The sequence below is a fragment of the Dipodomys ordii genome, unplaced genomic scaffold, assembly GCF_000151885.1.
Source record: "Dipodomys ordii isolate 6190 unplaced genomic scaffold, Dord_2.0 Scaffold3, whole genome shotgun sequence".
NCBI classification, from domain to species: Eukaryota; Metazoa; Chordata; class Mammalia; order Rodentia; family Heteromyidae; genus Dipodomys; species Dipodomys ordii.
In genome coordinates, this window is record NW_012267219.1 from 31524433 (window position 1) to 31541190 (window position 16758).

General features: G+C 40.1%; 1 protein-coding gene across 1 annotated transcript in view; it reads right to left on the reverse strand.

Moving 5' to 3' along the window:
• Positions 1-16758, reverse strand: part of Anks1b (ankyrin repeat and sterile alpha motif domain containing 1B) — a 973033-nt gene that overhangs the window by 31846 nt on the left and 924429 nt on the right. The window contains exons 20-21 of the mRNA XM_013019014.1: positions 15313-15441; positions 12856-12927 (exon numbers count right to left, since the gene is read on the reverse strand). Coding sequence (XP_012874468.1) covers positions 12856-12927; positions 15313-15441 — 201 coding nt within the window. The remainder of the gene's footprint in view (positions 1-12855; positions 12928-15312; positions 15442-16758) is intronic.

Below are 16758 nucleotides of genomic sequence, written 5' to 3' on the forward strand. Positions count from 1 at the left end.
CCTTGAGCTGAAGAGTGCAGGGCTAGCGCCCAAGCCCAGAGTTCAGAAAAAAAAAAGAAAAAGAAAAAAAGAGTCTTAAAGACTCTTCTGTTGGGGCTGGTTTCAAACTGTTATCCTCAGATCTCAGCCTACTGAGCAACCAGCTACCAGTGGCTGGCCTAGTTTGTTTTCTTTGCTTCCTTTTTCTTTTTTTTTTGAGCCAGTCTCACATTATAGTACTGACTAGCTTCAAGCATTGGAAATCCTGTTACCAGACTTGGCCTATTGTTTCTCATTTTCAAAGGCAAAATGACCAGTATGGGAATATCCTTTTTCTGAGGGCCTGGATTCTCTGACCTCCAAGTGCAGTTTTTCCCAAGAAGGAATGAGAAAAGAGAGATTTACAACAGTGGATACTTCCATTGTGATTGGATGTGCTGGGTGGAGGTCTGAAGTGGTGCTTGTGTTCTCTGTGGAAATGGTTTGTGCGTGGGTCGGTAGAAGGGTGGGGGCGGGGTGGAAGAGTGAAGCAGCCTGTGGGGGACACCCCACATCGTTCCCCTTCCAACACCCTGCTCACTCATGGTTGAAGCTGAGACACGTCTGCTGGGAAAGGCATTGTGCATGGCACAACTCTAAGCCAAGGCGTAACTATTAATTCTACCGTAGAATACTTTCCTTACATAGCTTCAAAGCTTAATTATTATATTCATTTTCAGCAAGTAAATTAAAATAGGATCAAACAATTATGTTTGGTAGCCCTCAGTGACTGTCAAATGACGAACAAAATATACTATAACAAGCAGCATTGTGCTGGTTCTACATGCGAAAAAACTAGCTAGCTTGTGGGGATTTGAAGGCATTAAAGTTGGGCCATAAAGCATCTGTGTGAAGTGAGCCCCTCCACCCTCTGCAACTCTGTGTGAAGGGCATTTTTAGGGAGGCTTCCCAGGCCTCCCGGCAGGCAGGACAGCCTTCTTCCTGCGTCCTCATCTCCATGCCTCCACACTGGCTCTCAGAGGCCTCCGTTTCCCTCACTGTACAGGGAGATATTTGAGAGCCTCCCACACCTGTCTCGATCTGTCTCCCCATAATCACTACGAGGTTGCTATCTTGCACAAAATTTGCTAACTATAGCTATTTCAGAGGACACAGCCTTATCTGCTGAAATTCAGGCCTGTGAAAGGAACAAGCCGAGGGAGTCTTCTGTAAGGAGCATGACATCCATGATATAAAGAAAAGCCATCATGTCAGCCTTGAAACAAACTTTTCAGGGATGTAAGTGCCCACAGGCAGAAAGGAGGAGAAGGCAGACGTGACTGCAGGGTGACCAACGAGCTCCTGTGGAGTGGAGGGCCGTGCTGAAAGATCCAGTGAGCGGCCAGCCTCAAGGGGAGCAGGGTGACTGTCAAGTCCTCCTCAGGACAGGGGCTCCACTTGCAGGTGAGGAGGAAAGCAGCAGAGGCTTCTTGGAGGGCAGAATAATTACTGGGGGCAAAGGGAAGTTGCTCTTTAAAAATACTTTGGGCTTTCCTGTTACTAGTCACCTAGGACTGGGAAATGAGGCTTAATGATCTCTCAAGGGCGCAAAGGCTGCCACAGAACCTAACTAAGACGATGGGAGCAGAACAGGCAATGGGGACGCGGCCGTGCTGACCACTTCTTATTGGAAGAGAGGAACTCATCACCGGTGGCTGAAGTATGACAGAGAAGAACCTTGTGTCCTCCATCCCTATTCTTCTACCCTCAGCAAGGCAGTCCATCAACACAGTGTCCTCAGCAGATGCCTGCGGACCAAGCCAGTGGCTCTCCAACAAGCAGGGCTTGGTGAGTAAGATAGCTTCTTCTGACTCAGGGAGTGGAGGTAGGGCCTGAGAATTTGCAATTCTAATCAGTGTCGAGATGCTGCTGATGCTGCAGGTCTGGGGCTTACACTTGGAGAAGCTGATCAGTTTGATTGAAAGTCACTGTCAAAACTGTTCTCTGCTCCTCTGCACATAAACTTGGTGCTGCAGCTCACATTAATTTAGAGAGAAGCTGGTTTATCAAAATGGGCTTTCTCCACTTGACAAGTGATTTCCAAAATTCCGTGGTTAGCATTTAGCTATAGCTCTTGGTCTTCAGAGCAATTAGTAAGAATTATTTAATCCTTTCATAGTTTTGCTCAGGGACTGTGAAAGCAGAACATTCCTCACAAAAGAAAGAGCTTTTGAATTGAAGGCAGATTCTAGTTAGAGTTTCAGTCAGAGGACCAGGATTCACAGTGAACAAGCATGGTTTCTCATCAAGTCCCCTTGTGCTCCCTCTACTAGAAGAGGAGCATACCCAGATAACAAGCATGTGCCTTGGGGAGGTGGGCCACAGACACCAACAGGTGCTCAGCGCTACTCTAGAAGAATAAACAAACACAAGTTTTCTAGAAAGCAATTTTGCAACAGCTGTCCAAAGTTTCAGCTGTGAATGCCCTTTGACCTAGTTGCTCTCTATGTGTGGTGGATTTTCTAAGGAAATCATTGGAGGGATTACAAAAGATTTAGGATACAATGCTTGACAAGAAATGTACTCATTGCCTTACTCATGTAACTGGAACCCTTCTGTACAGCATCTTTATAATAAAAAAGATTTAGGGTAGAGGATGTCACCCAATTTGAAAAAAAATACAACAAAACTGGAAATGATTCAATAATCAACTGAGGGGGGGGGTTAGGAGGCTGCATTTCAGTTCAACTATGGACTGGAATGATGTAAATTTTCCAATAATGAAGAATACTCATTGGGAGAAAAATATTTCAAAATATACTGTGGTTTAAAATAGGTAGTAAGCAGCAGGTGTGGGTATTTTTGTTCTCCAGTAGATATGCCATGAACACAAAAGTGAACCATCTGAAGTCACGCATGAGCGAGGTGTTAGCAGTGAGGCATCTCCGTGTCTGAGAGGCAAAACTACAGTTGTTTTCATTTCGTCCTGCTGATCAAAATGGACAATAACGGATGCATCTCACATTTGTAATAGTAAACAGAATGAAGTTATAAAAATACATGATTTTTGCTTACAAAGCTTATCGTAAGCATATGAAAAAATGCACTGAAGTTTTTAACTCACTGTAAGCGCAACCTTGGTTATGGGTGTGTGTTCTTGTGTGTGTGTGTGTGTGTGTGTTGGCTTGTGTGTGTATGTAGGGCCATCTTGACTTTATGATGAGTTCCTGCTTTGTGCACTGCAGTGAAGGAAAAAGGACAGAAGCGGTTGGGCGTATCAGTGCACACCTGTAATCCCAGACACTCAGGAGGCAAAGACTGGAAGGATCCTGGCTTTAGGCTAGCCTGAGCAAAACATTAGCAAAACTCCATTTCAACCAAGGCAGACATGAGGTTCATGTCTTTAATCCCAGCTACATGAGAGGCATTAATTAGGAGGACTGTGGTCTGATGCCAGCCTGAGGGAAAAAAGTAAGACTCTCCCTGACAAGGAATTTAAAGGAAAAATGGAGTAGGAGTGTGGCTTTAGTGAATGACTAGCACACAGGAGGCCTTGAGTTCAAACCCAAGGCCAGTACTGCCAAAGAGAGAGAAAAGAAGGGAAGGTTAAGACGGAGAAGAAAGCGGGGGGGGGAGGGGTAGAGGAGACAGAGCATGCCATAGTTATGTCTGGATTTCTGATGTGCTGTGTGGTTTGCTGTTGAACCGCTGTTTAATTACCTCATTTGTAAAACAGATATGTTACGGCAATCTCTCTTTGTAGAGCTGTCCTGGGATTACGTAAGAGAATTTAGTGCTTAGCACGGTTTGCTCTGAACATGGAGGCACTCACAAGGCCCCCTTGTAAAGCACTGCAAGCCACTGGCAAAATAAAGCAGGAGCAACAATGAGCATTCAACACAACAATAGATCTAGTTCAAACATGACCACCTAACTAATGAATTTATCCAGGGTCCAGTTATGTAGCCCGGGCTGGATCCGCCTGCCTCAACTTCCTCGGCGCTGGAATTACAGGATGGGCACTATTGTGCCCCGCCAATGACAACCAATTATGTTGAAATATTTGGAAAGAGAATTTTCAACAAATGAATTTAGAATTAGAGACAGAGGAAGCTCATAAAATATTTCAATGATATAGGTATAGCAGTGGTGTCACACGGGAGAGAAGAGCTAGTAATATGAGCAATAAAAACAACGGTAAAATAAAGGGTTCTGGGACAGGAAGCTGCCATGGATGCTGCTGAAGTCTTCTACTGGGCAGTCCCCTGAGAAAACATGCATAAAGGAAGCAGTGGATGTGAGCAAAGCTCAGCAATACGGAGTCAGAAATGTGGCTGTTGCTTGCATATACTTCTATTTTAAAACACCATGCTATCAGAGAAAGTAAGATTGTACGGAGCATTAAACTCAATATACTGAACTATCCCTTACAAAATAGCAGATGTTGCAAGGTGCAGCGGATCAAGCTAGATACATGAAAGTAGAGGTGTGTGTGTGTGTGTGTGAGAGAGAGAGAGAGGGGGGGGTTCAAAGCCAGGCTGGGCATCCAAGTTCAGGGGACTCAATCTTAACCAATGGCTGGTCACACAGGTGTGTGCTTGTTATCTCAGTTCTGCCAGAAGCACAGTGGCTGGTTTCCCTTATCCCCAGGGATAAGGGAAAGCACAAGTAGGGAGATCGTAGCCTAGGCATGCCTGGGAAAGAAAGGGAGACATTACTTTGAAAATAATCAACACAAAAAGGGACTGGAGGTGTGGCTCAAGTGACAGCTAGCCTGGCAAGTTAGGTCCTGAGATGACTCCTCAGTAACATTAAAAAAATGTGTCCTAATAGTATATTTAATTTAATTAGGAAAGCAATGAAGTGCTGTCTATTAGTGATAACTAAACCCTGGAGCAAAATTCAGGGTTGGGGGCAGGGTATGTATAAGACTAGGAAAGCAAAGGAAATAGCACTGCATCAGGTCAGAGCAAATCCCCATTCACCAAAAACTGGAGGTCTTGGAATCTTCAGGTTGGAATTCCCCAGACCGCTGAATGGCCAAAGCAATATACTTCCTACTGTGTACTATTTGGTCCTGCAGATGGACACATTATTTAGAAGGGGTAACTCCAAACATAAAGCTGCAAAATTACATTTACTACCTAATCAACAGTTTCCCTAGTTTATTTTTTCCCCTTCTTAGCAATGGCAAAAAAATGGAAATGGAAATAAAAGTATGCATCAGCCGCAAGTTTCTTCCAGAGAATCGAACCCTGTGCCATGTCCTCTGCCTTGGAACTAAGTTGTGTTCAGAAAATCAGACTTATTTGAATCATAGCACAGAGCTCTAAAGAGTCCTAAGATTTGGGATACTCTTACCCACTGTATTCTAGAAACTCAAGATTCTATCTTCTACAAAGCTGGGAGATGGTGGATTACTGCCTGTAATTCTAGCTACTCAGGAGGCTGAGATCTAAGGATTGAGGGTCAAAGCCAGAACGGGCAGGAAAGACCATGAGACTCTTATTTCCAATTAACCATCAAAAAGCTCAAAGTGGAGCTGTGGCTTGAGTGTTAACCTTGAACAAAAAAAGCTCAAGGTCAGTACCCAGGCCCTAGGTTCAAGCCCCAGGACCAGCATGCCCAAGCATGTATCCACGAAACCAACACAAATCTATCCACAATTTCCTACATTTCAACCGTTTGGAGGAAGAATCTAACATGTTTTGAAATGTTATTAAACTAGGCACTTTATGTGCCATCACAACATCTGGTCAGGTAGCAATTACAAAGCAGGTGCGAGGCTCCAGTGTACCAGGCCCCTGCTTCAGGTGGTATTTATGTGGTGCAGTGTGAGGTATGACAGTAAGGTTCTCTCTTCTAAGGGGAACATGTCAGGAAGCTCATCATGCTGAGCACCCCAGGGCCAATGCTCCCCTCAGGAACAGTTCCAGCAATGAAGACTGTTTGTGCATTTAGCCAGATAACCCAACCAGCAACATAAAAGGCAGCACTAAGTGACTGTTCAGATTAAACACATATCCTTTACAACTCTTCACACATCAGTAATATGTTTTTAGATTAAAAACATCTTAAGTAGAAATGTCTGTAAAGCTGTCATGGTAAAGAAAATAAGCAGCCTGACTGTACTATTAGGGAGCAAACTAATTTGTAGAAATCATTCCACTTAAAAATGCTTCAGTATTAAAGGACATCTAATCTGGATTATATTAAAGAAAACAGCAAAAGATAAAACAAATTGCAATTTTACTTGAGGAAAAAATATCAGGTTTTAATGCAAGCTCACATTGACTCATATTCACTGAACACAATTTAGAAGCTAATCTTTTTTATTTTTATTTTTTATTGTGAAAATACTGTACAGAGGGGTTACAATTACATGGGCAAGATAATGAGTACATTTCTTGTCAAGCATTGTAGCCTCCTCCTTTGTTTCCCCTTCCCATCCCATCCTCCCCGTTCCCTCACCCAACCCTCCTCCCCCTGCCACCAAAGTTGTAAAGTTCATTTTCGACATACGACTTGTACGTCTCATTGTTGCAATGGGTTAGAAGCTAATCTTAAGAGTTTGCATCCAGGAAAAGAAAAATCTTAAGAGAAAAAAATGCATACAAATGTTTATAGTATCCTTGTCATATTTACCAAAACTTGGAAGCAATCAAGCTACAATAGTGAATGTTTAGATTTTAATGCATCTGTCAAAACTCAGAACACTGTACAGTATAACATCATGAACGGACTCCAATGCAAACCATGGGCTTTAGTTAATAACATAACATCAATACTGGCTCATAAATGTGAGGAATGTACCATGCTAATTCAAGATGTCAGGAATAAGGAAAACCATGAGGGTGGTAGCAATAGAGGGAATGAATAAAAACTCTGCTCAACATGCATACATTTGCATACATGATATTTGTCTTAAGGTTAGTAAGATTAAGATGCTACTTGCCTAAAGATTTTTCTTTCCCTGGATGCAAACTCTTAAGATGAGCTTCTGAATTGTGTTTAGTGTGAGCATGAATCAATAGAAGCTTGCATTAAAATTTGATACTTTTTTTTCCCCGAAACTGAATTTTCTGCAGCATGAAGCTACTTCATGTGATAATGGTGGATACAGGTCATTATCACTTTGTCCAAATTCAGACTATACAACACCATCCACTGTGGACTAGGGTAATCGGAGTATGGATGCAGGCTCATCAGTTAAAACAGCTGAACCACTTTGGGAAGAGATGCTGGTAAGGATCTCTGTATGCTGGCAGGAAATCTCTGTATCTTCTTTGCATTTTTCTTTAAATGTAAAGCTGTTCTAAAGTCCATTAAAATAAAGTAGTTTAATTTAAAAAAATCTTTTTTTTTCTTTTTGGTCATGGGGCTTGAATTCAAAGCCCGGGCCTAGCCCTGAGCTCTTTTGTTCAAAACTAGCACTTTACCAATTTGAACCATAGAGCCACTTCCAGTTTTCTGGTGATTAATTGGCGATAAGAGTCTCATAGACTTTTCTGCTCAGGCTGGCTTTGAACCTCAATCCTCTGATCTCAGCCTCCTGAGTAGCAATGATTACAGGTGTGAGCCACCCAGTACCTGGCTTAATTTAAAAAATTTAAGGAGAGTTTGAAGGGGTAAAAAGACTGATCACAGAGAGAGAAATGGTATGATACTGTAGAATGATGGGAAGTAAACTTCTATAGAATATACTAGTTTGTTTCATCTTTTCTTTTTTGTGTATGTGCCACTTCTGGGACTTGTACTCAGAGTCTGGGTCTTTTTTTTTTTTTTTTGGTCAAGGGTAGTGCTCTACCACTTGAGCCACAGCTCTAACTCTGCCTTTTTGGTGGTTAGCTGGAGATAAGAGTCTCACAGCCTTTCCTGCCCAGGTTAGCTTTGAACTATGATGCTTAGATCTCAGCCTCTTGAATAACTAGGATTACAGGTGTGAGCCACCGACACTTGGCTGCTATTACAATGTATTTCTAATTGAAATAACATAGAATAAAACACCAGGAAGTTAGTAAAAATTAACTTTCTTTCAAAACTGAAGGGGACCTCAGAGATGAATGAACAGGCTTAGATAAACTTAGAAGTTAACCCATGTAATTGTAACCCCTCTGTACAGTATGTTCACAAATAAAAAATAAATAAATAAATTTAAAAAAAACTTAGAAGTTAACCAATTATGATTATCAAACATTTGGAATGCTTCTGAGGAGATGGGAAAAAAGTAACTTTTTGGGGGGGAGCAAAAGTGACTGTTAAAGTAAATGTTGTAAAACATTTTATAGTTACTAAGGATGCAGAGAGGACTGTTCCAAAAATACTGTTTATGTTAATACATGGGGCTGTACCTATCTGTAGATGTATCTGTGTTTAATTTAGGCAGTACATTCTTAGGGACTATTTGCAGACAACTAAAGCTATCTTCTTTTCTTTTCTTTTTCTTTTGTCGGTTGTGGGGCTTGAACTCTGGGCCTAGGCGCTGTCCTTCAGCTTTTCAGCTCAAGGTTAGCATTCTACCATTTAAGCCACGGTGCCACTTCCAACTAAAGCTATTTAGCAAGTCACATAAGTGACCTGCTTTTTAAGATGTCTTAGAACTCAAAACAAGGTTTGTTCTATATCTTAGAGAAATGATCTAACCTGGAGATTCAATGTGGGTAGTAGAGTTCCACTGCTTACATCCAAATCCTGACTCTACCTCCACTGCTTGAACTTGGACAAGTTTCTTGACATCCCTTGACCGCATAAGTAAAGCGAGGACAACAGGATTGAGCATCATTAATCTGAAAATATAAAGTCCAAAATGCTCCAATATCTGAAAATTTCTGAGTGCCAACATGATGTGCCAGGTGGAAAATCCCACATCTAACTTGGTGCACTGGTAAAAAATGCAGGTTCACCTAAAACACCGCCATGTGATATGAAATAACATTTGGTGTTTAGAATGGGGTCCCATCCCTAAGACACTTCATTGTGTTTATGAAATCATTCTAAAATCTGAAAAATTCAAAATCTGAGTATTCCTGGGTAAAGGATATTTTGGATAAACAATAAAGTACCTATTTCATGTATTAAATGAAATAATGTACATCATTCTCTTGGCTGGGCATACATGTATTAACTGTTAGGAATCCTGCTGATCTGGTTTAGGAGATTATGACTGTTATTCTCAGGATCACCTATGATGATCCCTTAGGCTGATGGTAATGTGAAGATGCCCTGGGTGGTACTACACTGGGGTCATTAAATGTTTACATGCCTTTTTCTATGGGGCTGGCAACTCAGTGAGAACACAGACAGACATTAATCATCCTTGCTAACAAAATACATTTATGGAAACATTTGCTCACAACCAAATAAGCTACTCTGATTTATTTCTTACTGGAAATTTTAGTTTTAGTTAAGGTGCACACTGTTGAATTGAAAGCTACCTTTTTTTCAATTAAAAGAATATGCCAAGTAAAGTCTTAATCTACAATACTTTGGCTTACATAATATTACTGTCTACTTTTTTTTTTTTTTTTTGGTGTTGGTTGTGGGGTTTGAACTCAAGGCCTGGGCACTGTCCCTGAGCTATTCAGCTCAAGGCTAGCGCTCTACCAGTTGAGCTACAGTTTTCTGGTGGTTAATTGGAGATAACAGTCTCATGGACTTTCCTACCAGGGCTGGCTTTGGACTGCAATCCTCAGATCTCAGCCTCCTGAGAAGTTAGGATTATAGGCCTGAGTCACTGGCGCCCAGCTTTCTCTACTTTTAAGCGCACCTGGATCCTAAAGTATTTCCCATGGGGGGAGGGGAGATGATTATACTGGGATTTGAGGCTAAAATGCCACCAGGTTGAGAGCCAAGAATACAACTTTTGGTTCAAAGTGAAAATTAACTGCAAGGTAAAATCAACACTACTTTTAGTTGATGAAAGCTTTAATTCACAATATGACCAGCCCTGAAAATAGGCACTCTATGCTTCTGACATTAAAGGGCTCCATGAATGCAATCTGGCCTGAGGTGTATTTAATCAGGATGAGAAATATGATATTCTAAGAAGCTAAGAAAGTTTCTATTTTCATATAGGCTACTTAAAATAAACATCAGGGGCAGGAAACCAGTAAAATGGACCACAGGCAGCGTTTTCTAAGTTTCATTTTAAGAAGCATACAAATATTTAACTCAATTGTTCACCCCTAATCTATTCAATGGCTTTGTTATTGCTATCAGATATAATTTCACAGTCACTCAATTTTGAGCATTGAATGAAACTCTGATCACAGATCTGGTGTATTTCAAATGATATTACACAAATAATGCAATATTTATGCTGATTAGAACACTGAAGTAGCTGGACTCAGGTAATTTACTTAATAGTACTAAGTCAGATATGCCAAATTAATTTCATAAACATGCTTATGAAAATCTCCAAAATGATTACGGGGCCTAATGATTAAAATTTTCCCCCATTTTCTCATTTATTGGTAACACAATTTAGATCTGTATACATTTAGAATGTAAGATTCCTAGAATTATAGAACCAGAAAAACTCTTCAGTCAACTGTTATCATTTTCCAAGCATGAGAACAGAAGTTTAGAGAAATTAGGGGAATTTAGTGGTTGAAAGTCTGTGTAATAGCAGGGTGCCAGTGGTGCATGCCTATAATCCTAGCTACTCAGAAGGCTGAGATCTGAGGAAAGCAGTTTGAAGCCAGCCCAGGCAGGTAAGTCTGTGAGACTCATATTTTCAATAAGCTACTCAGAAAAAGTTGGAAGTAGCGCTCTGGGAAAGCACCCAGGTCCTGAATTCAAGCCCTAGTACCAGAAAAAAAAAAAGTCTATACTCTAGTGTCAGACTTAAATTCCAGTCTGAATTTATTTGCTGTGTGACCTTGAGAGAGTTAATTAATCTCTTTAAGCCTCAGTTTCTTCCTCTGTAAGTGGGAGTAACAATTACTCAAGGGCACATTGTAATTACTCAGTGAATGTTTGCAGCTAGCATATTACAAATAAAGTGACTCTCAAGTAGAGAAAACAGCAACAACCATCTATACAGTATCTAGGATAGACAATCAGTTGATATTGCATCAAAGAGATGAAGACTATTTTAGTCTTTTTGCTTTGGAATTCATCAATATATTATTAGTGATTACATACAGAAGTTTCATTTCATGAAGTCACACTTTTTTAGCTTCCCATGAATAGTGGATATTGTGCATTTATCTTTGTAACTAGCTCAATTGTATACATTTTACAACTTTCCCACCAAAAGATGTTCATGTAAAATTAGTGACAGGAGGTACTGTCCACAAATAAGAGATTTATTCCTTAAATTTGACTTCAGCTAGTTTTTCTGTTGACTAAATCTAACATTCTGATTTTGGACTATTGCTCAGATATTGCCATATTCTCTATACATTTGCTGTGTACTCTTGGTATACATCTTCAAGAAGAAACGAGGCAGTCTGAAAGGAGAAGCTGTGGTCATGGGTGGGGTGTAGTTTTGGATATAGGTTCCTAGAGATCCAGTAGCCACTGATCATGGACATTTGGAATTGCCCTTTTTGTTGTTTACTGTTTTCCATATTTCATTCTACTTAGAACTGAATGTTTTTCTTTCACTTACTTATTTTTTTCTTTTTTGGGTCCAGTCGTGGGGCCTGAACTCTGGGCCTGAGCGCTGTCCCTCAGCTCTTCAGCACAAGGTTAGCACTCTACCACTTGAGCCACAGAGCCACTTCCGGCTTTTTTCTTTTTGCTTATGTGGTGCTGGGGAATCGAACCCAGGGCCCAAGCATGCAAGGCAAGCGCTCTACCACTGAGCCACCTTCCCAGCCCCATACTTACTTATTTTTAAATTTTGTGCTGGTACCAAGTCTTAAACTCAGGGCCTTGAGCTCTCAGCTTTTTTACTCATCATTGGAACTTTATCACTTGAGCCACATACCTCCAGTCAAGCTTTTCTGCTGATTAACTGCAGTCTCATGGACTATTCTGCCAGTCTGGCTTTGAACTGTGTGATCCTCAGATGTCAGTCTCCTGAGTAGCTAGGATTGCAGATATGAGCTACCATTGCCCAGTTAAATGTAAAGTACAGCATAATTAAGAAATCACATACAATATTTGTTTTATAGCGTACATTACTGATTCTTGTGCTTTTGATAACTTTTAGTTTCTTGGCAGTGTTGTCAGTAATGTTGTCAGACTGTCAAGTGGATGCTTAAAAACATTTTTTTTTGGTGAAATAAACAAAAGACCATCTGTGTCTCCCTCCCCCACGGTATAACCCCTGTTTTCACTGTATTTGATGTTGGTATAATTTGTGGAGGGGAAGAGAAAAAACAAGTCGTTTAAATAGGGATACAGGTGGACCCATTGCAACAATGAGATGTACAAATCGTTATGTGGAAAAACGAACTTTACAACTTTGGGCAGGGGGAGGGGGGGGAGAAGAAGAAGGGATGGGAAGGGGAAACAAAGTAGGAGGCAACAATGCTTGATAAGAAATGTGCGCATTATCTTGCCCATGTAATTGTAACCCCTCTGTATGGTATTTTCACAATTAAAAAAATAAAAAAATAAAAAAAAGGATCATCTGTGTCCTAATCTGGAGAAGTATCTGTATTTATAATATCTGCATCTATGTCTGTCTACATCTACACATAATTGACTTTTAATCCCTTAAAAATAAGAACAAATGTAATCCGGTACAACTATATCAAAGAGACATAAGTTACAATAAGACCAAGTGTAAATATGGACAAAATGTAAACACCTTTTTATGTAACACCAATGTGATTCAGCAGACCAACGGAGAAAGAGAATAGTAATCTGAAAGGTAGCAATTTGTACCCATACCCAGTATTTAGTATTTCAACTACAAGGAATAATAGAGTTTGGCAAACTTACCCTCATTTTTGCGCAAGCATCTTGGGTGGATTCTGTCCCCCTGAGCTCTTTTATCAGCATAGAACCTAAATACTAAAATACAAAAAAAAAGAGATTGATTTATTACAAGGCAAGTATAAATATGAGTCATGATCTAAAAACAAACTCTTGTCAATACTGGTCGCTATAAGTTGAAGAAAACTTAAAAAATTATAGTAACTAATCCTTGTAAACAGATGCATTTATAGAGAGAATGCAGCAGAACTCATCATAAGTTTGTGGGGGGGGGCTATAAACTGCTCTTTAGAATGAAACTACAGCATTTTCTAAAGATGTCATCTTTCAAATCATATTTAATTACAAAATGGGAGCATCTAAAAATGTTTTCCCATTTTTTTGAGGCAGCAATGTCTGCAAAAATAAATCACACTACTTTCTGTGTAATTACAGGCTTGTATGAGACAGCTGAGAAGCTAAGCAACATGTCCCCCCAGTTGGGCTTATTTGGCAGCATAGGTAATTAATGTTAGGCTGTTCTTAGGCAGGGATGCAGTTTTGGACCTTTTTCATTCACAGCTGTGTGCCCTGTGTTGATCCACCTGAGAACAGGATTGGCGTGGACGGGGTAAGACTGTCATTCTCAGTTTCACAGCGGGACAGGACTGAGTCCCTGGGGCAAAGGAGGTAGATAAAGGCAGGGGAAAGAAAGATAAGACAAACCCCCAAGCCATTTTGCTGTCTGGAGTTGACTAGATTCAAGAATACCTTGATCAGAAGCTCTACTCACTCTGGTTGCAAATGAACAATTTTGAGCAAACGGTTGGCTTTTTATTAACTGACTCCTCATCGCCCTTTTGAAGCTTCAATTGTTCTTTCAATTGTTCTTTTGTCACACATATTAAAAAATGAGCTAATAAGAAAAAAAAGATGTCAGCTTCCTACAATAGTAACAGAACTTTGCTGTTTTCTGGGGTTTGGGTTTTTACCTTTTTTTAAATGGAGTGTGCTGGATGTCTTTTACAATTTTGTTCAGAAAATTGCAGAGTCTGAATCTGTCTATCTACCTATCTTTCATTATATGTGCCATACAATTTGATTTTTTTTGTTTCAGTCTTAGGGCTTGAACTCAGGGCCTGGGTGCTGTCCTTGAGCTTTTTTGCTTAAGGCTAGCACGGTACCACATGAGCTCCACTTCTGGTTTTTTGGCTACAACTTGAATTTTTAGAAACTCTAGTTGTGCTGTCAAGTTTAGGAAAAGAGTAGCTTGGTTTACTATGTTGAATTGGCATTGCACATAATTTTATAGCCATACTGGTCTAGAAACACCAAACTTATTTTTTCCATTTATGCAAGGGTAAAGCGTTATATTAAATATATAAGGTCTTGTGTATGTGGGTTTGATTATAGAAACTAATCAAGTATTTTCTACATTAAAAAGTTAGCTAAAATTATTTCATAGAGATTTGAAGATGTGGTCCTGACTTAACTAGAGACACCTGGCCCATGAGGTTGAGAGTTCTGAGGACCTGGGAAGTCAGTGACTTGGCGGTGCACAATAGCAGAAGGAAGGCCTGGTTTAGGCATGTTCAGAGAGGCTCAGGGATTTGGGCTTGAGCTATGGAGGAAGTGATTTCAGCCTTGTGGTTTTGGGGCAGCAACCGTGGAAAGAAATGCAATGCTTCAAGATAATGAAGCAGTAAGAGAGGGAATAGCCAAAGTACAAGGTGATATCCAGAATGCTCACATCTTAATCAAATTAAGGAAAATGACTGTGATGAAAGTCTTATCCATTAAGTTCTCAGGAAAGTTTGCCCTGATTGGAACATTTCTTCTAGAGAGGTGTGCTGCAGTGGGTTCAGTGTTTGTTTTCTTTTTCTTTTTTTCTTTCCCCTGCAGTAGTCATGACTACCACCACCTGCCCCAGAGCCTACAGGATTGTTTGAACATTTACGTGTTTAAATTATCACAATTCTTAGCTAAGTATAACTATTCCCTTGACTCTAAAAATAGAAGGAAAAAACCTACACCAGCAACAAAATCCTTCTGATGACAATGAATAGAACCTGATATTCTTATTGAAGCACTAGCTCCAATGTTAGAGATCACTGTACGTAGATGAGAAATTTATGTCCATATCTCCTTTATCTTCTTTGTGATGCTAGGAATGGAACCCAGGGCTTTCCTCGTGCAAAGGGAGAGCTCTATCATGGAACTACTTTCTTAGTTACTCATTTCACTTAATACTGTTCTTTAATCATGTTTCTTTGGAAATATTCAACACTATAAGAAGATGGCAAATCAGACCTTAAGTTTACAAGATTTAAAGGGTCTCAAATAAACTTTTCTTTGTATGGAAGAGGAGAGGAAGCACTTCAGGAAACTTCAACAATGGACATTTTGCTACATTTTCAGAGTAAAAGCAAACTAACCTGAAACTAACCCCACTGGTACCCCAACACTGAATCCAAAGGGACTTACAAAAGCCTTGTAGTCACATGACTGGAAGATGAGCTTCTCTGGGTGATGCTGCCAGTACTGCACTGGAGTTGAGGCTGTGGCTTCATTTGGAGGCCGCAAGGTGATAGAAGGTTCTCCCCAGTCTCCTGTCTGAAAATGACATTAATTCCAGAGGCGGTATGAGCAGCATGTGATGTTCATTCCCCCTACTCGATTAAGCTCACCTACACATGTGTGTTGTGAATGTGCAAATGCATGCGGGCCTAACATAAGTATATGAACACTAGCTATTAATTTTCACATGTATTAGGGCCATATTTCCCAAAGCTAAGTTCATCTTTGAAGCATGAAGAAGTTGCATTATTCTATTCTCAGGATAAGACCCTAAGCTAAGTGATTTTTAAGATAAAGTATGAAGACATTAATGTGATTTACTAATTCTTCGTTTTGTGTTTTAAGGCTTCACTGCTGGAAATTTTTGGTTTGAATTACTTTCAAATTAGAAATTTTAGTTTCTACATGACATGTGCCATGCACTTTGAATAATTTTCTATTTCTGGAAAAACGATTCTTTAAGTAGAATATTAATAGTAACCTTTACTAGTAGGTGGGAGCTAATTTCTCTCATTGGAGTTCAGATGTGTGACACAGTGCTCCTGGTGCTGCTATGGATGGACTTGACCATCCTCCCTAATAAATGTAAACACCAGTGCAGACTGGACAGTGAAATGTATCTGTAGGCACATGAAAATCCTGATTCCCAAGTACAAGCACACTGCATATGACTGATACATGAGTATCAATGTGTCATATGAATTATTAGTATCATTTCATTTCTCACTTTTATTTATTTTTAGTGGTGGCACTGGGGTTTGGACTCTACTTCTCGAGCTATGCCTCCAGTTCTCATTTATTACTTTTTATAAGTTAGGCTTATTTTGTTATTATAAAGACCTAGTGAGAATTTATGAAGTTAAAATCTGTTTTGGCAGGTTTTTCTTTTGACTTTAACCTGTTTTACATGTAACACATGGGATATTCTTTTTTTGGGCAGGGAGGTACTGGGGTTTGAACTCAGAGCTTTGCACTACTTGAGCCATATTTTTGCCCCTCAACTTCTTTGCATTAGTTACTCTTTTCACCTAGGGTCTTGTGCTTCCCTGCCTGCAACTCCTTGGCCTGTGATTCTCTTTACCTATATTTCCCAGCGAGTGGAATGATGGGTGCAAACCAATCTGCCCAGTTTGTTTGTGGGATAAGAGTCTTGCTAATTTTTCTTTTTTAATGTGTGTGGGCTGGCCTCACACTGAAATCCTGCTGATCTCTGCCTCCCAAATAGCTGGGTATATAGGCATGAGTCACTGTACCTAGTCACATAATATTTTTTCTTCTTCCATGGCAAAGATTTTGGTTTCACAAAGTTTAGTTCTTTGTTCTCAAATGGGCATAATGAAAGTGATTAGAGGA